The sequence below is a fragment of the Phaenicophaeus curvirostris genome, chromosome 10, assembly GCF_032191515.1.
Source record: "Phaenicophaeus curvirostris isolate KB17595 chromosome 10, BPBGC_Pcur_1.0, whole genome shotgun sequence".
NCBI lineage: Eukaryota > Metazoa > Chordata > Aves > Cuculiformes > Cuculidae > Phaenicophaeus > Phaenicophaeus curvirostris.
Genome location: NC_091401.1, coordinates 3664022 through 3689780, shown reverse-complemented (window position 1 = coordinate 3689780; position 25759 = coordinate 3664022). Strand labels below are relative to the sequence as shown.

General features: G+C 46.3%; 1 protein-coding gene across 9 annotated transcripts in view; it reads right to left on the bottom strand.

The window, feature by feature from the left end:
• Positions 1 to 25759, bottom strand: part of KLHL24 (kelch like family member 24) — a 47277-nt gene that overhangs the window by 12135 nt on the left and 9383 nt on the right. Inside the window, exons 1-3 of one of the 9 annotated variants that reach the window (XM_069864986.1) lie at positions 17757 to 17869; positions 8522 to 8662; positions 3952 to 4937 (exon numbers count right to left, since the gene is read on the bottom strand). In XM_069864986.1, coding sequence (XP_069721087.1) covers positions 3952 to 4871 — 920 coding nt within the window. In that variant the 5' untranslated portion in view covers positions 4872 to 4937; positions 8522 to 8662; positions 17757 to 17869. Of the gene's footprint in view, positions 1 to 3951; positions 4938 to 5227; positions 5326 to 8521; positions 8663 to 10757; positions 10878 to 17756; positions 17900 to 25759 lie in introns of those variants that run through there. The other 8 variants (XM_069864982.1, XM_069864984.1, XM_069864983.1 and 5 more) reach the window with 8 other exon arrangements.

Genomic DNA, 25759 nt, shown 5'->3' with positions numbered 1-25759 from the left:
TTAGAAGCAAGCCCAACACGTCAGTCAACTGTATGTACAAGAAAGGTTTCTCTGTTTAGATTAGAATCAAGGTTTCTTCCACTTCCTGACTGAAAAGCTTACTGTACCTGATTGATTATCAATCTTTATGTTAAAACTAAATGAATCAAAATTTTTTGATTAAGGAGTGCTCTTTATGAATTGCTATAACAGAATTTTGTTCCTTAAAGGAAATATGAACTTAGTACAGCATTTCAGATCCACAGAAAAGCAAATATGTCCCCAGCATTTTGGTACCTTTATAACCATAACCTTTCTTCAGCTCAAAACCATTTACTGTTACATGTTCTTGAAAGAGTCGTGAACTGTTCAGGTTCTAAGGTTTGTTCCAAAAAGAGTTTTTGCAAATGCCAGAGGTCCCATGCTTAAAAAAAACAACCCTTAATTCAACATGTAGAAGTACACAAAGAGAACATCCAAGTGAAGGCCAACGCCAGAAAAGAACTGGGATATATTTGAATGAAAAAGATGTGATCTCAGTCAGTGGTACATAAAGGCCCCAAAGCCCTCAGAAGAAAAAGCGTGAGCAAAATAGAAAAGTCGAGCTAAACAAGGCACTGGGGAGATTCCAAGAGACCCTGTCATCAGGAAAAGGTGCACAAAATAGAAAAGGGGGAGTGGAAGACAACCAACAGCATCATGTACGCCTGTGCATTCCCAGAGCAGGTTTCTAAGGGGTTCCAAGTTACATTCAGACCTCTACACGAGGCAGGAAAACCAACCAATACAGCAGCAGATGGACTGAAGAATTTCCAGCAATTCAAATATCGCATTCAAAAAAACATTTTAAGTTGAGGAGACAAATTACAAGAAATCTGGCAAATTACTATTCTTTTTTCCCTTGTTAATTCACTTTTGGGCAGTAAACGAGATAAGAGACAGAAATATGAAGTGAAATAGACTCACGTCCTTGGGGAAAAAATAAAGGACTACAACAAAGCTTTCTAAAAGTACCAAAAAAAGAATGTGTTAAATTGTATAAATGTAATCACTCCTAACAAAGGAGAACACTCATATTGCTATCAGGGCGCTGAACAGAAACTGCAACTGAAGAATTCACAGGTAATCTGAAGATACCTCAAAGCATACAGTAGGGAGAGTCTCTTTTGTTTTGTATAGGGAAATGATTACTCCCCCCTGCTTGATCTCGGCTTGGAGATTGGCTGTGCAACACAACCAGCAGGGGACAAGAGAGACTCAAAAGGAGCATGAGAGACAACCTCAAGATGTAACTACGTTGTTGCACGTACATCACTGAAAAGCTCTTTCATAAAGACCTTCTGCATGTGTCGACGATGCCAAGTGACAGAAGAGCAAGCAGCCAACTGTGAAGCCACATTTTAACTTTTATTCACTTCAGGTAACTCTTCACTGGCTTCAAAGAGAAAAAACCCAAACCCAAACAACAGGGAATTGCAATCCGCAATTTTATTACAAAGGTTTATAACAAAGGGCAGAACCCCTGTTGCCTGTAGGGCACGTACCCCATGCAAAGAATCACCGTTACTTTTCAGAAGTTTCAGTAAAACCAGGGGCGTGGGAACTTCTGCAGCTTGTCTCCTTTTAGACACAGTTTGTACAAGAATGAACTCTGAGGAAGGCAGGAGAAGGAAGAAAGCTCTCCAGCGGCCTTCTACACCCTGAACCCCAAGATATGCCCAGACAAGGTGTAATGAAAACACGGGGAGAAAGGAGACCCGGTAACTGTTTAAATACACAATCTCTTTGCTATAGGCAACAGAGACAAACAGGCAACAGAGACAAATGACAAAGAACTATTCCATGAATGTAATATAGAAAAGGGAAAAAAATTCCTGCTTGGAGGCCATCCAGTTTCTCTCTTTGTAAATTACTTCTCTTGCTCCTGCCTACTCAAATTCCCAGTGTGGTTTAATACACTCAGCAGTAAAGCCAACGAAGCCCACAAAATCCCAAAGCAATGCCCTCCCCCCAGTAAGAGAAACCACCTGGGTTAGGCAAGGTACTTCACCTCCAAACCAGAACGCTACACAGAGGCTAGTCACAGTCCAAGTACACCCACACCGTGCACTTTGAGCAAACTGCTTGGTTTGAGGTCACTTGCTCTCTTTCTTGAATTGGGTAATAATCGTACAACAAACAACACAAGTACCACAAGTTACACCCCCCTCGACTACTCATGAAACAAGGAGGGCTTTGGTCTGAATATCATCGTCATAGAATCATAGAATTATTTGGTTGGAGAAGACCTTGGAGATGACCAAGTCCAGCTGTACCTGTCCACTACCACACCATATTCCTGAGCACCTCATCTACCCTTCTTTTAAACCCCTCCAGTGATGTCGACTCCACCACCTCCCGGGGCAGCCTCTGCTAGTGCCCAAGAACCCTTTCAGTGAAGGGATTTTTCCTGATGTCTAATATGAACCAGCCCTGGCACAGCCTGAGGCCATTTCCTCTGTCCTATCGCTTTTTACTTGGGAGAAGAGACCAACACCCACCTCCCTACAACCTCCTTTCAGGCCATTGAAGACAGCGATAAGGTCTCTCCTCAGCCTTCTTTTCTCCAGGCTAAACAACCCCAGTTCCCTCAGTCGCTCTTCATAACATTTGTTGTCCAGCCCCTTCCCCAGCTCTGTTCCCCTTCTCCAGACACGCTCCAGCCTCTCAATGTCCTTCTTGTAGTGAGGGACCAAAACCTAAACACGGGATTCGAGGTGCGGCCTCACCAACGTCACCGCACCAGCTTCCAAACTGCCATGACCCAAAAGTTTCCCAGGAATCTCTGTGGCAGCGTATCGCTTCGAACACCTGGCAGGAAGCAGAATTTCCTCTCTTCTGGCACAAGTGAAGACTAGAAAGCCACTAATCGGCAAATGCTTGCTGAGTATCACTTCCCCCAAGAGCAAGCCTTTAACACATGCTAAAAAAAAATAAAGGTTCCTTGCACAGTTACGGTGCAGCAGCCACATACAACTAAGAGTAAACAAAGAGGAGTAACTCCTAACACAATAGGTTTGTTCAGACCAGATCATTGCATCACCTTAATATATAACACAGGATTTTATAACTATAGCTTAAATCAGCTGGAGTTAACAATAAACTATTCGGTCAACTGTCACGTGCAGGGAAGGCTTTTACTGGCAAAATATTTTCAGGGGAAAAAAAAAACAACAACCACCATTGCTCATAAATGCCACTAATGGACTCTTCCTCATTTCGTCTTGCAAGTTCAGCCAGCTATGCGTGTAACGCATGGTTACATAGGAGCAATTCTGAATCATTAAGATGTCATAGACTAAGTATGAAATACTTCAGGACCTGTTTCATAATTCTTTAAAAATGCAAGATTTAGTTTCTTTACAGTTCAGAACCTGTTGATGCCTATTACAAATCCAGGTACTACTCCACCTGTAAAGTATTTGTGATGTAGCAAGCGAACGCTCTGAATGCATATCCCAACCCACACCTTCTGTACGTGTGTGGGTACGCTTACATGCGTGCTGTACGCTTACATGACTTGGTTATAAAAAGAAAGAAAGGCTTCAAAATGGAATGGTTTACCTGCTATAGCACAGTAAATTCCTTTCAAGACACTGCTATTGCATGACGTAACTTAAGATCTCATCCAGCAAATATTAACCTTTAGAAAATATTTCACTTGCAAGGTAGTAACAGCTTTGCTTACCTGAGCATTGATATGTTTATTTCATAGCCATTAAGTGATCTGCACAAAAAGACTCACTGAAGCACATTTTCAAGAGCTGTGTGAGCATCGCGTGTTGTGGAGAAGTGCAAAGTGTAACTTCAGTGGCTCCAGAATGCAATATAAAATAATCTGCAAGAGATTTTTTTCTGGGAATGTGTGTATCAAACATCCGTACACCAAACGTTGCCCTTTTCCTACAGGAATATGCAAAAAGTTTTCCTTACCTGCGCGGCCTGGTTCTAGGAGACATCATCTCATTTCCAAGGATATGGTATCGCCGGGCTTCATGCAGCAGCTGATAGCACTCTGGAGAGTTCTGAATCAGCTGGTCCACTTCCACAGTCTGAACAAAGTAGTTTGGGTGTAACAAGGGGAGCCTGACATGTGTCAGCAGTTCGTGTAACACCGGTCTTCGCAAGTCAACTGCCCGGTACACCCAGCGCATGACAGCTTCAAACACCATCTCCTCCTTACTGATCACCAGTTCGTCACTGCAAATGTAATCAATAAGCTCATCCTTCCCCAGTTCAAGGAATTCTTCATGCTGGGACACATCCTCAAAGGTCTGCAGTGCAAAATTCCTGCATTTGGTGAACAGTGTCTTGAGCGAGTGTGTATCTGCAAAGCGCTGGATTCCCAGGCAATTGCAAGGATCCAGCTGTTCTTCCAGGAACTTGGCACAGGCATCACGCAAAACACTAATCTGAAAGAGACTTGATGTTTCAAAGAGATATTGCACGTTCTCCGTAGTGATCTTCACCTTGCCAGTGTATACGTACTGTAAAAAGCAATCCATAGCTTCAGCAAGAATGCCATTGATCTCCACCAACATCTCTCTGCTTTCTCTGTGATCATTGCAAAACATAGCCCTGAAATAGCTGCTGCAGGCCGAGAGAACCGCTCGATGGCAGGGAAACTCCCTTCCTTCCACACAGATAATCACATCAGTGAACAACCGGCTGTCTCGAAACTCATTGAAGATCTGGAGAATGCTTTCAGCATGGGATGATCCCGAGGAGAAGTCGAAAAACTCGGGGCCTGACAAAGATTTTGGGTCCATTTCAAAAACTTTCCGCTTGGTTGCAGGGGAATCTCGTATCCCACTATCCTCTCTATTCAGTCTGCGTCCCAATATTAGTACCATTGTTACATCAGTTGGCTATAGAGTCATTGAGAAAAGCTTGCAGAGTTTCTCCTTCACGGTGCTAGTCTGAAAAATTAAAACACTTCATTATTCAGTCTGGTATAGCCTTAACTTCATCACGAGTGACACAAGAGACTTGTTTGGTCACTCTGGGAACTGGTACAATGTTTGACCTTTACTAGAGGTCACACAGTATTACAGGGCAAGTTGCCATGCACCTCACGCACTGCAACGCGGCATCGTCTGCTACACATGAAATACAGAATATGCCCATAGAACAGGGGCCACGGGTGGCAAGTGCGAAATGCCTCACCCGCACTGGCACTGCATTAGTGTTCAAGATAAAAAAAAACAACCTGAGGTCTGGGCTCCAGCAAATCACCCGACTGACAAACCCAAGATTTCCTGGGTAAAGATCCAGAGCTCAGTTTTTCTCATTTTTTCGGTGTAATCCTCATTTTGTCAGGAACATCCAAGTACTGCTCTAACAGCCCTGGTCAAAAAGGGGAGAAAGAGGCTGAAACTGTCAAAATGAAAACTCAGTTGAGAAATTGTTTCATTTTCATTATAAAGTCTATGACAATGAAGTCGTTCAATACTGGCGCTTAATCAACAATGAATAACCTCGACTCTAATTCTGCCCTCACAGAACGCCAGGTCGGAAGGGACCTCAGGGATCATCTGGTCCAACCTTTTAGGTGATCTGTAGTTTAAATGAGATGGCCCAGCACACCGTCAGGCTGAGCCTTGAAAGTGTCTGGCGCAGAGGAATCTACCACTCCCCTGGGGAGATAATTCCAATGTTACCTGTTCATTCCTAGCAGCCAAAAATTAGTTCACCAATAAGCTAAGATTCAACTAATAATTTAGGTAAACTGCTAGCACACAGAACAGATTGAAGAAGGAATGAAATTTGTGTAAAACTACTGAAAATAAGATCCAAGGGCAACTTACTGAGGACAGGGAGATTTTGTTTCCCAAAATACTGCTAGAAAATAATTACTAGAAGAACTGTTTTGCTCAAATGCTTTTCAGAAACATCAGGTACAACATTCCCCCAGCATGCAAACACGCACACATTATCAGAGCACTGAAGCTGCAAAAATCAAGTACTCAAATGTTTATATATGTCAATATTAAAGGCCACAGTTGAAAAAATGGAGCTGACTTTGCAGACAGCACGTGTTAGAGGTACCGTGATCAACCCACCCAGCAGCAAGAGGGCTTTTTGCCATTCCTGAGCTTTAAAATGAACCGGATGAACATCCACCAGAACATACTGAGGCAGCGAGGGGCTGAGCTAAACTCCCTCCTGGGTCCAACATCAGTATCGTTCCAAATGCAGGTAATATTTATGTCTAGAAGGACACGTGCTGAATTATTTTAAAGTTCATGGAATTTTTTTTTCATGCTCCCAGGAGAATGAGTTCAGTTTCCCTCATTCCCCGCTCACACAGTCAGTAAGCGTCAGCTCCTCACAGCAACTTAATTTCCTGACATGCCAGCATCTTTACAGCTGTAATCACCCAGTCCAAGCCTGGCTACATCATCGCTTAATATAGAACACAATGAACATGCTTCTTTTAAACAGACTTTTTACGCAGCACCTTTAAGAGACACCGTCTCAAAGAGCAAGAAAAGAACGTGTGCTGGACATTTACTCAGTGAGGAAAAAGGTTTTAAAACTATTATCTGCCATATAAGAATTTTTATATTTTTTCATATATATATAGAGAGAGTAGAATTCTTGTTATGGCTCATTTATCCTACAAAATATTTCATTTAATTTGAGTTAAATTAGGATCCGTTGTCACTTTGATGCCTGAAAAGCACTGTTGCAAGGAGCCTATCTAATGACTAATAGCGCCAGGGAGATTTTAACGAGGCATAAATGGATGGTACGATCAGTAGCTGATATTCCATCCAGTGTATTTCACAACCATTTTACCCTGTAATGATGCAAGGAAGATCAAAAACAAAAACAACCACCATCACCTCATCGGCTCTGTTGCTGACACCTTAAACCTTACACTGAACTTTATCTGCAGTTAATTCCATATTACTCAGAGCGAGAAAGTGGGCAGGAATGAAGCATAAATAGAATAAAAGGGAAATGTAACAATGAAAATAGAAGTATAAACCCCAAAAGCTTGATTCCAGTGTCACAGATTTAAATTGGGAGAATACAAAAGCGAAGTTAGCCTGACATCAGAAGCGAGACAGTGGCACGTTGCATGAAAGGGCAAAGCACTGCAACTAGGAAAAAACACTTGAAAATTAAATCTTGCTTGTTATGTGAGAAGTTAAGGCTTAAGAAGGCATGCTATTACACATTCACTAATAAACAGAAATAAGGGCTCGAGGCTAAGGCTGCTCAATGTCATCTTGGAACAACACAAAATCAGTGGTCAGTGAATGATTTTATTCTTGATTACCCGATGGTTTAAAGAAATGGGAAACTAAAAAAAAAAAAAAAAAAAAAAATCCATGGGGCAAAAACTAATCAAGGGAATAAATACTGCAACTTTGCAAAGGAGAGAATGGAAAGGAAAAAGAATTACACTCCACTGCAGAAATCACTGCTTTGAATATACTATGCTTAGATTTCTGTTCAGGTGATCACCTCCTTAAGCAAAGCAAATTTACGAGACTGTTAGTAACACCACCACAGGTTCAGCTCTGTCAGACACACATATGGCCTTCTTGCATATCCTGCACTGGCAGGTTTAAAATGTCACCCCTCCCAGCTGCCCGCCCCGTTTCAGCCCCAAAGTTGGAATGGCAGAGGGAATCCATGCCTGAAGTGGAGCTGCCTAGCACACAAAGGAGGGAAACACTTTGAAGAGGACATACTTGTCTGCGCCCTCTGTGTATATACAGGTATCTGCACACACCTAGACTCTCCACCATAAAGCACCAGCCACTGGGAGAATTTAACAATCTCTTCAGTAAGTTTCAACAAAGCAAAAGGAAAACTATTCGCCTCCCCAAATGCGACTACTGGAATTTATTATATAAAACTACAAAATGCATTGGATTGCCTGCCTGAGCAACGGTCAGCAAGGATGGGCCTCACTCAAATCAGGGAGCCCACCCACTCAAAAAACTGGAAGGAAGTGCTATAGATGATTTCCAACAGGTTTATTAAAGCTTTACAAATACAAACACGGTTCTGACGTGGATGCCTCCTGCACACGCCCATCTCTAACTTACACCTGGTTCATCAGAAGATCCTGTTCCTTTATTTCCTTACTCTGCATTGCCTGTAGCCTCGTCTATAAAGGATGCTCCTCAGAAGTAATCCAAGAGCTCAATTTAGAGGCTGGTAAATGATGTCTATAAAATGTTTACCCTGACACCTTCTATCCCCCCATGCAGATTAGTTTTATGCTGTACTGAACTCCTCCTTCCCCCACCACGACATCCTCACGCATTTTGCCCCTCTACCCTCATCGGCAGCTCTGGCCAAAAGCTGGAGGATTTCTGGTGGAGCTGTTTTCCTGCCTCTTCTGTGTGACAGAGCCCCCCTGGCCCGTTAGCAGGGCTGGCAGAAAGCAGCAGAAGAAAGAAGGCAGGCAGGATTGGGCGAGGCCCTTTGCTAACACCCAGTCATCAGGTGTGCCACGCCGCACTCTACCCTCAAAGCTCACCCTCAGGGTGCCGTTTTGGGAGTACCTGAAGCTGAGCTGGGCTTCTGCTGCCTCTGGAGGTGCCTTCCAGCCTGTTTCTGCGCCTTCCGCCGCCTCACGTCAGCACCAGCACTCGTGTGGGGTGGCTGGACCAGTGACCGTCTGTGAAGGGGGAGAAAACGAGGTGCTGGGAACAAGTGGTGTCCTGGAAATGCGCAGGAGCCACCCAGACGGCCCCTGCAGATGAGTCTTGGCCACTTGCGGTATGAAAACAGCGACAGAACCCTGAGGTAATGCAACTAAACTTCACAAAGTAAGTGGTGTATGTTTTCTGCAGAAGAGAAACTCGGGTTTGGCCTGTTGTAGTTATTTGTGACTGCAGGTAACATGATCTCATTATCTCACGCGTTTGTTTCATGCTTCACTGTGCTTAAAGTCTGACGTAGTCAGAGAAAACAAACTCCCAGTCGCATCTATTGCAACGCCTTGGCTAAACCACAACACGTGCTCCAGTTGTTTTCTTTTAAAGGAAGAGAGAGAGAAAAAAAACCCAAGAACATTTCCCTCCACTGAAAAACAAACACAGTGTTTATTTTTTCCTTCTTTGTGATATAAAAAGAAAGCTGTCAGTCTGAAAAGACTTTTTTTTTACATCTTGCTTTGCAATAGAAATCAAGGCTTTTAATGGCTTTAGGATGAATGAGGTCTTAAGAAGACAGAACAACTAGTAAACAAGAATTCAAAACAAATACGCTGGCTGACACGGTAAGCAGTTTGTTGCACTACAAAAACTGTTTATTCTAACGTTACTTTAACATAAGGCAGTACTTTGATTAAAAACTACAACCTAAATGCCAAAATTCTGCAGTAATCAAGCTAATGACACACACACAAAAGCCCTAAGCGCTGTGAGAAAAACAGGAACCGGTTTGGACATGAGATTCCTGATTATTAAGCAAAATAAACCAAAAGCAGGCTGCGATACAGATCATCTTCACCCTGTGCTGAGCCTGTGGGAATCTCTCCGCAGTAACACAGTCCCTTGAAAGGAAAAAGCCACCTGAGAAGGCCCAGTCCTCGCTGTCACTTAGACAGCCTGGGTTTTATTCCTTACGGGGTGGGTGCGTGTCCAGCTCCCGCCTGGGCCCAGGACGGGGCCACGGCTCCCACCTGAGTGGTTCCACAGGGAACTTTGTCATAGAATCTAGGAGACGCTTGGTTAGAGAAAACCTTTGAGATCACCGAGTCCAGCTGTACCTGTCCACTACTAAACCAGATCCCTGAGCACCTCGTCTACCAGGATTTTAAAACCCAGCAGGGATGGCGACTCCACCACCTGCCTGGGCACCCTCTGACAACTCTTCCAGTGAGGAAACGCTTCCCGACATCCAGCCTGAGCCTCCCCTGGGGCAACCAGAGGCCATTCCCTCTCGCCCTGCCCCTCGGGAGCAGAGCGCAGCAGCCCCCTCCCCACAACAGCCCCTCGGGAGCTGCAGAGCGCCACGAGCCCCGCGTCACCTCTTCTCCAGGCTAAACCCCAGACCCTCCCCGTTCTCAGGGCGCACCCGGTGCCTTGAGAGTGGCCCGGGGGTTCCCGCGGGCACCGACGGCGCCGCGCAGCCCCCCCCGCGCCCTCCAGCTCACCTTCACCCGAGCCGCCTCAGCGACAGCCCCCCCCGCGCCGCGCGCCCCCCAATCAGCGCTCGGCCCCGCGCTCTGGCCCCGCCCCCTCCCTCCCATCTCCCCAATCAGCGCCCGGCACCACCCCCTCCCTCCTAGCTGACCAATCACCGCCCGCCCCCGCGCTCTGGCCCCGCCCCTCCCCCGTTTCCCCAATCAGGGCCCCGCCCCCGCCGTCCACCCAATCGACCGCCAGCCCCGTCCCAACTGACCAATCAACACGCGGCTCCGCGCTCTAGCTCCGCCCCCTCCCTCCCGCCTGTCCAATCACCGCCCCGCCTCGCGCTCTAGCTCCGCCCCCTCCCTCCCGCCTCTCCAATCAGCGCCCGGCTTCCCGCTCCGGCCCCGCCCCCCCTCCCGGCTGCCGCGAGAGACCCCCCCCTCCCCTCAAGCCCGGGGGTCGCGGGGAGCCCCGTGCCGGGCGGGGGGCTCCGGGGCCTCCGCGCTCCGGCCCCGCTGCGACAATTTGGGGGGGTGTGTGTGTGTGTCAGCACCGCGCACACCGACATGTCCCGGGCACCGGCGCTGCCCGCCGCCGCCCCCCGCCCCGGCCACGCCGCCCGCGCCCCGCACTCACGGCCGGGAGCGGCGCCGCGGGAGCCGCCGGTGGGAGCGGAGCGGAGCGGTGCGGAGCGGCCGGGCCTCTCCGCCGCTTCTCAAAACAAAGGGGCCGGCGGCGACGTGACGAGGAGGCGCGGCCGTGACGTCACCGCCGCCTGGAGAGCCCCGCCCCCCCCCCCCCCCCCCCCCCGGGACTGGGACTGGGACCCAGCGTCGCCCCGGGACCGGGACCCAGCGGACGCTGGGTCCCGGTCCCGGGGCGACGCTGGGTCCCAGGGACCAGGACCGAGCAGCGGGCAGTTCTTCCTAAGATCTCACTTAAATCTCTCCTCTTCCAGCTTAAAATCATAGACTGAAAATAGACTGGAAGTGGCTAATGAGCTAAAAGTCAGACCTGCTTAGCAGATTGAACTAGAAGGGAGAGCACTCAGGCCTTTTTTTTTTTCATCTTGTGGCTGGAAAAGCAAGAGGATCCCAAACAATATAAAGAGCAAAAATCAACAGACGGATCACTAGGTGACACCTCCCACTGGCTCAGGCTGCCCAAGGCCCATCCAACCTGGCCTTCATAGAATCATAGAATCATAGAATAACCAGGTTGGAAGAGACCCACCGGATCATCGAGTCCAACCATTCCCATCAATCACTAACCCATGTCCCTCAGCACCTCGTCCACCGTCCCTTAAACCCCTCCAGGGAAGGTGACTCAACCCCCTCCCTGGGCAGCCTCTGCCAGGGACCAATGACCCTTTCTGTGAAGAATTTTTTCCTTATGTCCAGCCTGACCCTCCCCTGGCGGAGCTTGAGGCCATTCGCTCTCGTCCTGTCCCCTGTCACTTGGGAGAAGAGCCCAGCTCCCTCCTCTCCACAACCTCCTTTCAGGTAGTTGGAGAGAGCAACTTGAGAGAGGGCCTTGAACCCCTCCAGCGACGGGGCAGCCACAGCTTCCCTGGGCAGCCTGTTCCAGTGCTTCACCACTCTCATAGTGAAGAATTTCACAGAATCACTAGGTTGGAAAAGACCCACAGGATCATCGAGTCCTTATTGTCTTTCCTCCTTATGTCTAGCCTAAATCATAGAATCATAGAATAACCAGGTTGGAAGAGATCCACTGGATCATCGAGTCTGCCTCTCTCAAATTTGTAGCCATTGTAATTAGTTGCAATAACTGCTTTCACCCACTGAATATAAAAAAGATTAACAACTTCAAGACCTACTTGTTACAAAGACATTAAATCTAAAAAGCATATGATGTAAGAAAATGTTTTACTTGAAATAGATGTCTTATCTGACATATCCTGTTGTCTGCCCCAGACCTTTGAGTCTGTAGCTCTTGGCATCAAATGGACTAAGTAGTGTTTGCTGCAGAAAATACAAGTGTAATTAAGAAGATTGGCCTCCCAGAAGGCCATTTGTATCCTGGGCTGCATCAAAAGAAGCCTTGCTAGCAGGCAGAGGGAGGTGACTGTGCCCCTCTTCTCCGCTCTGGTGAGAGCACACCTGGAATACTGTGTTCAGCTCTGGGCCCCTCAGCACAGGAAGGACATGGACCTGTTGGAGCGGGTCCAGAGGAAGCCACAGAACTGATCAAAAGCCTGGAACACCTCCCTGTGAGGAGAGGCTGAGTGAGCTGGGGTTGTTCGGCTTGGAGAAGACTCCAAGGAGACCTTGTTGCAGCCTTTTTTCTCTGAGGGCAGTGAAACACTGGCCAAGGTTGCCCAGAGAGGTTAGTGGATGCCCCATCCCTGGAAACATTCAAGGCCAGATTGGACGGGGTTTCTGTGATTAAAGGAATGAGTCATGGGAAAGAAAAACATTAAAAAGAGGGTCAAGATATCTCTGAATTGGCTTGAAGGAGCACTCTGAAGGGAGTATGTTTACTCCAATAAAACTGCACGTGGCAAAAATAGCTTGTGTGAAGAAGGTAAATGGAGCATTTAAAAGGAAAATACTAATTAAAAATACTCATTGAGCCATCAATTGTTTCATAATGTGCATATGTATGCATGCAGTCACATCCAGGCACTTCCAGTTCTTAAAGTCAACGTCACCGAGGACGTCTCAAATTAAGGATAGTTGAGTTGCTACTACATCCTATTGGCTTTCATTCCTCTGCTAGCAGGGGCATGGGCTGTTCTTTCTCAAGCTATGCTGAGCATTTCTCTCAAAATAAGCAGTTGCCTGTGAAGCTAAAGGCAATTATTAAAGATTACTCATGTCCATAAAGCTTTGTTAATACTTTTTTAACAATGTTAAGTTCTTGTAAAGCATTTAGGCCAATATTTTCTGAAGAGGTCAGTGATTTTGGAGATTTTGAGGGGATCTTCAGGGCACTGGAAAGGTTAAAACCTAAAATTAGAAGCCTGCGTGGAAATTTTGGCATGCATCCATCGATATTCATGTGTTTTTCTGGTGGTGTTGAATTCAAATACCACCACCGTCAGGCACTTTTCACATGCATTTCAACGATGTGCTGTGCCACCTAAGTGGGTCAGTGCGTTCCTCTGAATGAAGACATGAACTATTTTGGGAAGGTGGGTGCCAGTACGCTCCTGAGAATTTTCCTCTGCTCTGGGGGGAGCTTTGTATCTCCTAACTGTATTTTTCTAAAATTAAGCAAGCCCCAAATGGTTTTCAAGTAGTTCAAACACACCGAAAACAAGACCAAAGCAAATCCTCAATTTCTTTTTGTAGTTATTTGCTACTAATGGGCACCTGTCCTAACCAGTCTCGGAGCTGAATGGAGAGATGAAGGGGAGCTGCGGGAAACTGGAGAGCCGTACGAAGGGAGATAACAGGCGAAATGTTACCTCCCTTACCCTAATCACTGATCAGAGAAAGGAGAGCAGCATTAAACAGTGAACAATGTGAAAAACCCTGGATGCAACACAGGGATTGTATCACCTGATAAAAAGGAGAATTTAGACATTTAATTAAAGAGGGAGGATGAGCGCAGGCTGATGACTGACAACGAATAAACAACATAAGGAATGTTATGAAGAGCTGTGAAATGAATAGCGCAGAGGTGAAACAGATTCTGACACTGCTAGAAAACAGTTCAGTGGACAGAAAGCTTCAGAAAGAAAGAGGAGGTGTTAAGTGACAACATCATTGCAGAGCCTGATGCAAGTGGGGACACAATGTCACGATGGAAGCCATTCAGCAGGGTCACGAACAATAGTCAGTTCTGAGCAAAAGGAAGGGTGACCTTAATAGCAACGTGTGAGGAAGGGCAGAAGAGTGACTTCAGTAAGTGTTGAGGAATTTACTTTTGAAGTATGCCAGGAAAAGCACTAAGGTGCATTACGGGAAGAGGAAGAGGTGTAAGGAAACAGCACTGAAAGAAGGGTCTGGATTTAGATGAGGATAAAAGTACAGCAAAGTCTTTCCTTATGATAAAAAAGCCTCTCAAAGAAATAGAGAGAACACACCAAAACTGGCTAAAATCCTTCCCTTGACTTGGAATTGTCTTTCACCATCATGCTGCCAAAAGCCCTGTGGGTCACGTTGACTTGAGCTGGTCTTCTGTGGATAATAGGCGGGTACAAGCATTTTGTGAGGAAGGCACCTTTCCAGGACCGCTCCCTTTTAGCCTCTCCTCTTCCCATCATCTGTTTGAAATGGCAACCACGAAACGTCATCTGCAATGCAGACCACTGTGCTGGTGCTTGAACAGCGAAGGGCCCTGGCAAACCAGTAGACTTCCTAGGCACAAGGAGGAAATTCTAGACATAAGGAGGAAATTCTTCACCATGAGGGTGGGGAGGCCCTGGCCCAGGTTGCCCAGGGAAGCTGTGGCTGCCCCGTCCCTGGAGGGGTTCAAGGCCAGGTTGGATGGGCCTTGGGCAGCCTGACCCAGTGGGAGGTGTCCCTGCCCAGGGCAGGGGGTTGGAACTGGATGACCTTTAAGGTCTCTTCCAACTCAAAGCATCTTATGAAACCAGTGCTCCCTCTCACCTCATATTCATGTTTTCCATTTCACTGCCTCCTGGCTGACTCTGTAGATCCCCCCTTTCCTCTGGCTCTGCATGGTGCACATCCTAACCCTTTGCTCAGGCCGGCGGTGCTTCCCTGGGTGTCCGTCTGCCATGGTGAGGCAGCACGCTGAGCACAAGCCCTGCCCCAGGGAGTGAAATGAGGCGTCCTCCAGAGCCAGACCCTCCGTGCTTGCTCCTGCTTATCTGGGGGGACATTGGCATTGCAGAGCGTGTACTTTGCTTACGTGCAAAAGCCACCTGGCAAACATCAGTCTTAGTAATTAACAAACATCATCTTTACTGACTGGGCCCTGCCATCAATCTTGCACCTCCACCTGTATGCTCCAGTCCTTACTCGGCCAGCCCGCATTGCTAGCCCATGCAAATCCCCTCTCTTCCCTCCTCCCGGAGCCATTCACCACTGTAAGCACCTCAAAACAAGGCCTGTGCCGATGGTGCTCCTGTGCAGAAAGTGTGCGTCTCATTTTTCCATCCAGTATCTCCCATCTCCCAAGCCTGGGATGTGACTATGGGAATGGAATTGCAGAACTGAGAAGAATGAACGTTGCATCACTGATGCTATAAACACTGAACTATTTCTTTTTTTATAGCACTTACAGCATCAAGACATCATGAAACCAGAGACGGAGAAAGAGTCTGCTGGTGTTTGTCTGGTTCTTCTCTTCAGGGAGAAATAAGAACCCAAGATTTAATAGTTGGAGCTCTTGTTGGACACACAGGCAAAGATTTGAAGGGAGTTGGGTTTTCTTAGAGAATGGCAGACAGACAACGCATATGTATGATCACTAACCTAAGCAGAAGAGTGGAGCAGGTACCTGCGAAAACAGTTCCCCAAGGTGATGTGGCATTATTGCCTGTTCCCACCCAGCCCCATAACCTCAAGCCTAACCACAGCCCCACAAGTGCTTGCATTAAGTGTTTTCTCGCAGCAGGATTTTTTGACACATCCCTACCCCACAGGCCTTCCCTTTACGCCACGCTGCCGCAGAACACCGTGCTGCACAACTCCAGCTCTGCCCTTCAGCCACACTTAATAGCTCTCTCTGCTCAAACCATTTGCCAATGCCAGGACCAATTAATAGGCAGGAGCGTTGCACCTCTTCATCTCCAAGACCTTCAGGCATTTCACAAGTTAAATAAACCCTTTCTCCAACCCAAGTGACCATGAAATGCTTTGTCTGCCAGTGAAGCAGTAAACACAGCGTGTTTCAAAGAAACATTATTTTGAGCTGGCACATGCATGCCACTCTCCCACATTTGGGAATCTCAGGCTTGCAAAGCTACCAGTAAACTCCATGCTTGCAGATCTGTGCCACTAACTACTTTTGGTGCAGTACACATCCTTTTTGGCAACAGGCTGTGGAAGAGATCCTACGTTTACCGCTGGTTAGCCTGGACTAATAGCCTTGCTACCCCTAATTGTGCCTGTGGGACAGCAAGCTCCCAGCGGCAGGACCAGCTGTCCTGTATGTGAGGAGCTCCTCATGCTGCTTCTTTGCTTTAGGGGTAATGCTTGGGCAAATCCCTAGGTGACTTTTACCTATTTATAATTTTGGCTACCCCTCCACTTTGGTCATCAACAAAGCTTCATCAGGTGAAGTCGGTCCAGGAGGAGTTAGTTCACCAGGAGCTCCATGATTTCTTCCTCCTCTGCTTGCAGCCAGATAAGCTGAACGGCACAGCTCCTGCTTTCTAAGACACGTGCAGTTGCTTCTCTAGTACCGGCACTGTGGTGCAAAGCAATTTCTCTCCCAAGTTGACTAACTTGACTTGGCTCTCAAAGGATGAAGGAATCATGGGATGCCAGAAGGACAATTGGCAAGTCTCTCCTCAAATCCCAGGCTTTCCCGCACCCCGTAGAGCAGCACAGATAAAAGCTCCCTACTATCCAGAAATCACCGGTGGGACTCAGCAGCCCGGCATTCCCAGCCTCAGTCCTGCTGCTCTGTCTGAAAAGGGTGGCAGCCTTGGGAATGGGTGGCTCGGGAGGGATGTGGGCACAGCTGCTGCCCAGATACAGGGCAGCCAAAATTCCAGCCCAGAGTGACAGCCCGGTCACCCCCTCCTTGGTAAACAAGTTTTGGGGCACCTGCTGTGCGGTCTAAAACGGGACCTAGAAAACAGCTTCTCTAAGGAAAGCCCTCAGCTCTATGGAAAAGCTATGCTAGACTGAAGCGATTTCAGATCACTGTTCCTGGACAAAGATTTATCATACGAAGACAGGAAAGAAAATGCTAGCCAAAGTAATCCCAGGAAAAACACACGTCATGAAGGTTTGCAGATTCCAGCACGGCAGCTAAATCAACATGTTGTTTTGCCAAGAAAACCTTGTGAAATCTGCGGTTTACTCTTTGATCCTAAGCCTTCCCTACCCATCTTTTCATAAGCAGCATCATTAGACAGAAGTGATTGTAAAAATAAGATTGGCTAGTCGGTGAGCTCCTGAAAATAAACAGATGGTTTTGTCGTGTCAGGGCCAGCTACTGGACTTTTCTGGCATACATCGATACAGTAGTGAATCCTGAAGAGAAAATGGAAGATGTAAAATATTATGTAGAGTATAATAGGCTTTCTTGGCCTTTTTAAATTAAAATTGTTATATACAGGGAACAGTATTTTGTAATTTTAAATGTTCCTCCTGACTGAAATGAGGAACAGTCATTACTATAGGCAGGAAGCAATAAAAAGGAGAATATGTCTCATTTTTTTAGATGCTTGTTGTATTTGTGTTCTTTATGTTCTTTCCCTAAAATTAAGTAAACCTAATATCGCCCGTCTTTCTCTAAGAGAGAAGCACACTGAAAGAGTATGAAGTTCTTAAGCTCTTATGTCTTTCCCCAGGGCAGATATCATGGAAATGGAAATTGCAACACAGTATTAAAATTCTCCATTCTCTTTTAAATGGGAAAATGACTGTTTGGTTTTTTTAAATCAATATTGACTGGCAGAAAAAAATTAAAGCAGCATTTCTATAGTTAAAACTCTAAAATTAGGATTGACAAACTTTTTAAAGTTACCTGCTTTCTCACCTCTAAGCTGACTTTGGTCCCCTCTTTCTCCAGTGTCACACCTCCAGAATTTCACACGTAGTCCGATGCACCCTCGGATGCTCAGTGACACTTAACGCACCCGGCGAGCTGGGCTCCACCTCCTGGCCCTGATACCAGCCACGGTTTCCAAATTCAAAGTATTGCAGTGTTCCCGAGCTCCTGGCCTGGCAGGGTGCAGCTGTCCCAATGCCCTACATTCCAGACAGCTTCCCTGGTGGATTGCACAGCCCCAGACCTGATGGCTACCACGGAGCTTTTACAGCACCTCCCCGGGCTCGTGGCTCCCGCTGGCCACCAAGGCTTGCAGCAACGATGCTTTTGACTCTTGGGTACGTCAATATTGCAAGGGAACCGGCTGGAGCCCTCGCTCCCTGGGAGCCTGGGTGAGCAGAGCTGTATTCCAACAGAGAGCGGGACTGCCTGGCCTAAGGTCACACAGGAGATGGAGGGCTTGGTGTAGAAAATCATAATATTATTTTCTGTCTGCAGCTGCTAAGTATCTGCTGTACCCACAGGCAGAAAGTGATGGCTGTGTGAAGCTAAGATTACTCTCAGCTTGAAAAACAAACTAGCAGATTGACGGAGACCAGCTCACAGGGACGTCTTAGAGAGACTAGACGGACTACTGCTCTGGTGGCAAGTAGCAATTCTTTATTCCTCAACCAGAGTTTTTATACTCTCCTGGGAGAGCTTGTCAGTTTCTACCAAGCTTGAGTGCGCTGTTTACATTACGGCTATTCTTACCGTGAGAATACAAGTTATGTAAGTTCTACAAGTGAGGGACTACGTGTCTGTTCAAGGATTCACACATTCTTCTGTTTGTGCTGGTCTTATCTTAGACCTGCAGGTGCCCTGGAAATATATTTAACTCGGGCCCTGGAATGATGAGAAACTAAGCATGTTGCCAAGAGCCCTGATAGTCCACAACCTCCCTTTCAGGAGGAGCAGCTTTGTTGTTGGCATGATATTCTGTTCCTGACCCTTTCAGGCCAGACAGAATATTGCTCTCCAGGCTTTTGGCTTTCATTATTCTGTCTTTGACCCTTTCAGGCCCCCAGAATGTCTAATAGTTCTCCTCAGCAGATGAGCGGGCCTCTCACAGCGTAAGTTCAGCACGCGGGCAGGTGAGGCACGCTCAGAGAATTTCCCTTCCACATCAACTTTTTCAGCTCTTCCTCTTTTTATATTTTAAGTCATTGCACTTTGTGACATGTCTTTATTTGCATAAGGATATTAACAACTCACCTACACCGTTTCTAACTTTAGGTCATTCATAATTCAGTCACATAAAATGCAGCGACAGTTTTTACATCTGGTAATAAATAGCAAAATGTACATTTCTACAGCATAAACCCTGCTCGGGTTAATATTCTCCCACCTGCTCAGCTACTTCGTTAGCAACCCGCCAACTCAGTTCCCCCACAGGCTGTGGGGAGCTGGAGGCTACGAAGTAGGGTTCTCACGCTCCTCTTAAATTTCACGCTTAAATTTCTTGCCAGAGACTCTTAAGACACCCTGCTGAAAAATTGCAAAAGCTCCGTTTTTTAACAGTCTCTAAAACTTACTGAAATATCAGCTGCTGTAACAGTGATGCAGAACTAGGTGAGCACTTGAATAACATTTTTTTATACTAATGTTCAGGTTCATCAAACGTTTGCCGTTCTTCTCACCATCAAACTGAAAATTTAAAGGGTAGCTGTGAACTAAACAAAATAGCTCTGGAGGAAAATAAGACTGGAAATGAGGCAGACATATACCGGCTTTGTACAGGAGAGCACGAATGCAGAGGAGTATTAAGTCAAATTGCACTTTGACTCAAATTTATGCATTTACTTATTGAAAGTATGTAAAGTTCCACTTCTTTCCAGTTTGCTGCTTTCCCCCAGAGCAAGTCCAAGCTTTCAGCAGTCAGGGAGGCAACTGATTCTGCCCTTCGTGATATCAGAAAAGGAGACGCAAGAATTAGTTACATAAATTTTGAGTTTCCAGTGAAAATCTCATGTTCCAATATTTGCCAATGGCATAATTATTTGGATAACTAGTCAAGATAGTAAATGACCCCGTGCCAGCAGCAGCAGGACCCATCTCCTACGGTGGTCAAAAGAAATGACCGCTTCTGAGTTGCTGTGAGTTATGGGAACGTAATGCCAACTCCAACTAGGAAAGTGCCCTCCTACCATCTGTGGCAAAAAAACCCTCATTTGGCTTCAGCCTGTTTTGATTTGGCTTCACCTGAATATTTTCCTTTGCTTTTGGTCCATGCAGGTTTCTGGTCTGATAGACTTAATCCTGCAGGGAAGGAAACAAAGGAGCCTGAGATAAGTTAATAAGTGGTTTGGGTTCAGGCTGCTGTTTTCTGAGCCTACAGAGCACACTGGTCATTGTGTTGGCTTTTTCCTCTTGTGGTCTTGCCACGTAACAGGTTGGGAATCTTTAAACCTGAGAAGGAAATCTGTGATACAAACTAGCAGAAGTCCATCCCAAGGAACACAAGGACCATGCTGATCCTAGGGGCAGCATTTCTACACTTCTGGCAGACCAAAAAACAAAGCAAAATTTGGTCACAGCTCTGGAGCGTCACTCAGTGAGAACTCATCAGTTAGGTATGTGTGCACAGAACTGGCTGAGATCAACAAGCCATAATGAAAAATAGGAGTCAGCATTGCTTTAGACTTCAGTAAGATCAGAAACTGGGTGTATTTCCCATGGTTTGGGGTCACACATTTCACAGGGCCACTTAGCGTTCTGTGAATAGACTCAAGAACTGAATTTTCAGTCCAGCAGTGCCCCTACCATTCATTAACGTCAAGCACACACCAAAAGACAGACCTCTACGTAATTCCCTATAAATGGCAGTTTACTCTTGCTAAGCAGAACAGTTCTCCCTCATTTCAAGAATCACTTTGGCGGTCACGTTTTATCAAGCTGTGGGACAAATGCCTGAACCAGAGTTCTGTTGCTTTGTACCGAGGATGCGTCTCTTACCTTGGCACGCTGGACACCCCAGCCTGGCTGCAGCAGAAGATGGATTTGCACCAAGAATACAAGGTGAAAATATCACTCAGGACAACAGGCCCCTGCTTTTTCTAGCATGGGCCTAGTTCTTCATCTCCACTTATGGAGATCAAAGGTGTAATTTACTCAGAGGAAGAATTAATCACGCATAAACAGCCATTAATTAATAATACACAGAAGATGCTTTTAAATTCAAATGGGTGGCACAGTAGCCAGCTCCAGACAAGTGACCCAAGTATCTTCTTCTTACATAAACTGAAGGAGGAGGAAGACTGATGCTGATGACAAAATCTCTTTGTGAATAGCACTGGCAGAATCTTTTAGACAGCAATTCATGACTAAGTTAAAAGAAAATGGAGCACTTCTCTCCTCATAGAAACTAACACTAAGAATCACATTTCTTTCTCTGTTTGCATACAGCAGGGAATGGAAATAAGTGCTGCTATTTTGTTTCAAAAACTGATTAAGTTGAGCAGGGAAGAGGGGGAGCACTTGTCTGTTCTCATAGAAAACCTGTAGAAGTGCAAGGTACTGAGGAAAGGACGTCCTTCTTCCAGGGAGAAGGAAAAGGCTATTCTAAATGGGGTAGGTTGGTTACAGTGCTCACCATCTACCATGGTCTGCATTTCTTATGAATCTTCAGCCCCATTCCTAGGTGTCAGTCCTTCCAGGTTCGTTTGGATGTAAGACTGCACTAAGTGATGTTTCAGCTTGTTCTGCCTACAGCTTCGGGAGTGACCATATTGTACCCCTAGAGTGCAATTCAGCTTCTTCAAATAAAATAAACACTTACTTAAATAGTAGTCTTCTTCCACCACTCCCTTGAAAGCCTATGAGCAGAGGATCAAAGGTCTCTCAAGCCCAACTGACCCGTCCACACATCACAGTTAAGGCTTACTGACCTCTGTAGCCTATAACACACATGGGGGTAATAGGGTGAGGATAACAACCAGACTTTGAATACTGAACCCAAATAAGCTCACATTTACAGTTTGGTCATCTGGGACCTCCCTTTTATACAAGGTGAAAGCACAGTTTGGAGTCACTCTTCTGGAGTGCTCAATGCCTGACTTTCCCACTGCTCCTAAGAAAACAATATGCGGAAGCAGCAGTTATTCCAGAAACATCCCAGTGACTTAAAATACAAGCAAAACCAGTCTGAGAGCAAAAGTAGGGAGGATAAGAAATGCAGCTCTACCAGAGTAACATTGTGATACTCTCATAATAGAAGGTGCTTTTCAAGAGTGAGGCGAAGAGACAGGCCAATCTCACACAATCACAGCTGTTTTCTGACTTTGAATAGCTGCAGCTGCCCAGAGGGAGGGATGTGAGAAGGCTCAAGGAGCAGGTTTTGAAATGGGAGGTGGTGCTGGTTCAGAAGAGAGAGTACAACACAAAACAAAGGTGCCAACTTGCAGTTTAGAGAAAATCTGATCCACAAATTCTGGATGCGTTTTCAAAAATAAAAATCACGGTTGTTTCCCCCTAGCTAAAGTAAGAATATGTGATTCTAGACTAGCAAACGTTATCCTGATGTTCTGAAAACACAGACAAAACATCCAGCTACTTTCCAGGGTTGGCAAGCTTACCTCGGGCCTCAGCTATCTGACTTTGCACCAGGCTAGAAAATAGCTCGTGGCTAGATGAGCCCTGGTACTTGTGTCCAGCTGCAGCCTCATCTCGTGTTTCCATGCGAAGGAACCACCTCTGCACTGCACTCTCACCTGCGTCCCCCCAGCAGCATCCTCTGCCTTGTGAGGCTTTACCTGCACTATTTTTCAGGTTGCACCGTGGAAGTGATTGCAGTGTTGGGACTTCAAGGAGAACTCAAAAAGTTCCCAAGACTCATTTTCTGCTGTTGTGTCGTCGTCCTGATGGAGGCTAGCACCTTTAAACAGGCTTTCTCAGATGAAAGAATGCTCCCTCCCACCAACCATCAGGAAGTGTGTTGAGGTCTGAAGATGTAGCTGTCAATACGTGGCTGAGTGGCCTCAGCTTTGCAAGTTATCTGCTTGCTCCTAGACAGCTCTGGTGATGATTTTTGCAGCGTTGGAGGGAGTATAAGATGGAATAGCCAAAAGCAGCCACTTAGTCATGGATCACAGATACCTGGAGCAATGCTAGTGTTCGCAAAATGGATGTGGTCTGGAGTAAGAGGAAGACAAACAACAAGGATGCATTTTGTGGGAGCTCTGCAGTGACAAGACTCACAGGAGAGTCCCCTTCCAGGTCAGAAATATGAAGCCATAGCCACCTGCATGTTCAGCAACCTGCTCATTACCTAGAGTAGGAAGTTTCCAGATCCCAGTGTGATACCAGGCTGGCTCACCACCTTCTTTCTGAGTCCAGAAAACCTCCTGCCAGTCTTCATCTGGTCTCTTCCTTGAGGCAGCCACATGTTCCCATGTTTCTTTCCTGGTCTCTCTCAGACTCACTAGGCTCATATGCACTCTGTTAGCTAAAGCACAAGGACTGTGGGAAGCAAATTGAGTAACAAGGACTGTTACAAACAGATTTCTATGTTTGTGCTTTCATTTTAAGAATGTCCCAGCTCCTTGTTTGCAATCCATTGTTGGTGAGTGTCCCAGGTGTGATTTCTTCTGGCCCTCCTCTTAATCACGGCCCCATGCTGATGACTCTTCCCAGGGACCAAGATGGGAACCAGGACCCCTGGCCAGTCTGGGCATAATGAATTGGCATGGTCAATCAGTACTGAAATGCTGCAGTGCTGAGATGTTGATTTCATGAACAGACAGTTGAGAATGGTCTGGTGTTGGCTACAGATCAATATTCAAGCAGGGAGCACGGTCAATGGGTAAGAGAGGATGCAGCAGCAAGGAAGTCCGGAAGGCAGGGTCTGTACTCAGCTCACACATACCACCAGTAGTCTGTGATGTTACACATCATTGTAAACTTCTGTGTGATGGAGGTGATGGATATATATTTATTTAGCCAGTAATTCCAGCCAGTTATCTCGAGCTGGTTCAGAATCGCCATAGGTCAGTTCAGTATGTGTGAGCTGAGGATGACAGACAAACACTGCATGAACAGACAAGCCTTCAGCCCTTACCAGATTAAGTGGTTCATTTAGCTGGCAGGTAATTCTTTAATGAGAACAGTAGGAGCGCAGCCAGAACAAGTTTCTAAAAGCAGAAAAGAAGAATGTATTTGGAAGCTGCTACCATAAAGTAACAAGATGGATTTGCCCCAGGATTAAGTACTGTGTTGCTGTTGTAGTCTTGGGTGACGGAGCAGCTCAGGCAAGCAGCTCCCTTATATTGTTTTTTTGCCTTATACACGCAAAGACATAACATTCAGCTCAGCCCTACCCTGGTGCTTGTCCAGATAACTAAACTAGCTGCTACATTTGCAGATTAATCCCTGACCAAGGGATTCTGTAAATATTAGACAGCCCTATAAATACAGACTGACAGAAGAAGAAATGAGAGGAGGTGCCTGGCAGAAAAAAAAGAATTTTTTGGGTTAAAACAGCATCAGATGGGTTGGCAATGGCACAGAAGGAGACAGATTGCAGATAGTAGTCAGTGCCACCACTAGTCAACACTTGCTTGAGCTACCCAGATCCTTTCTACAGTGCAGTTACTGGGCAGCACGCTGACAATACCACAGCTACCAACCGACCTAGTTACTGCAGGGTTTCCGTTCCCAGCACTCACAGCCAATCCAGTCTTACTTCAGCTTTCACAACGACTAATGCTTTGTTTAAGCTTCAGCAACTGGAATCAAGCGATTACTGCTGAATCTCAGCTTTCATTTAAGCAGATAGAGAGAATATGAAGCTTCTTACCATGAGAGAAAAGCCTTATACGATGAATTCCCCAATGTCAGGAGTAATGATGATAAACAAAGAGAATCTGATGCAAGATAGGTTTAAAATATAGTGGTATTGAGAGCACACCTGCTATTTTTGAGGGGTCTTCTTAATTTTCTGATTGTATTCCTGCAGGAGTACTTGGTGGAAAGATGGGATTAGCTTTAAAACAAGTAAGCGTTCATTACCTAAAGTTAGCACAAAAGGCAGCAGGAACACACTGACATCAGGAAAAAGCCAAAGCTCTACACAAAATAAAGAAAAACACATTACAAGGATGTAGGGGAAAGCAAGGAGGGAGGGTTTTTTTCTTTTCTTGCTCTTGCCCATCCTATGTTATATAAGAACCCTCTAAATCGGGCCCTATCGAACGGCACTTTCACCTCCCTTGTCTATGCCAAGCTTCCCTTCACACTGTGAGTTCAGCTGTACAAAACGGAGACAAAAGAGGAAGCCAAACACACAATAAAGCCATGAGGATTGGCTAAATGGGGATTCCTAGAAGCATCCGAAAGGCAAGTTCGGTTAGCCTTCAAGCTCCCAGGGTTAGAAGTTAGCCCTGCATCCCTCTGGGGGAAGAGAGAGGGTGGTGATTTTCTAAGTCCAAAGCATGAGAGTTTCCTAAGTGCGCCGGAGATTTACGCTGTTACTTTCAGTAGCCTGCGTGGCTTATTATCTCATTCAGCTTGGGTCAGCTTCTCATCTAGGCGAGGTCCAAGTAGATCTAATTCAGTCTTAGATGAAAGTGAAACTTTCAGTGCTGTGTTCTGTGTGCTCCTGTCCCGCGGGAGGGTCAGCATCCCCACTACCAGGTGCTCAGACCACGCTCCCACCACCATCTGCATCTATCTTGGGGACTGCAAGTTAGATGTAGGTGTGACTCAAGCTACCTCCAGTAGGAGGGATGATGGGGATACAGTGCAGGCATGCACTGCTCCCTAGGCTCTCCTCTCTAGCTTCCACTATTATCTGGAGTGAGTGGTGTGACACGGATTGCATGAGGGACATCACTGTGCCAGGCAGTGTGGCCTGGAGACCATCAGCTGCAAGATCTTTGATGCTGTTCCACGTCCTGGAGAGAGTTATGGTGATTTGGCCTTCGAGAAGAGCTAGCCGATGTTTG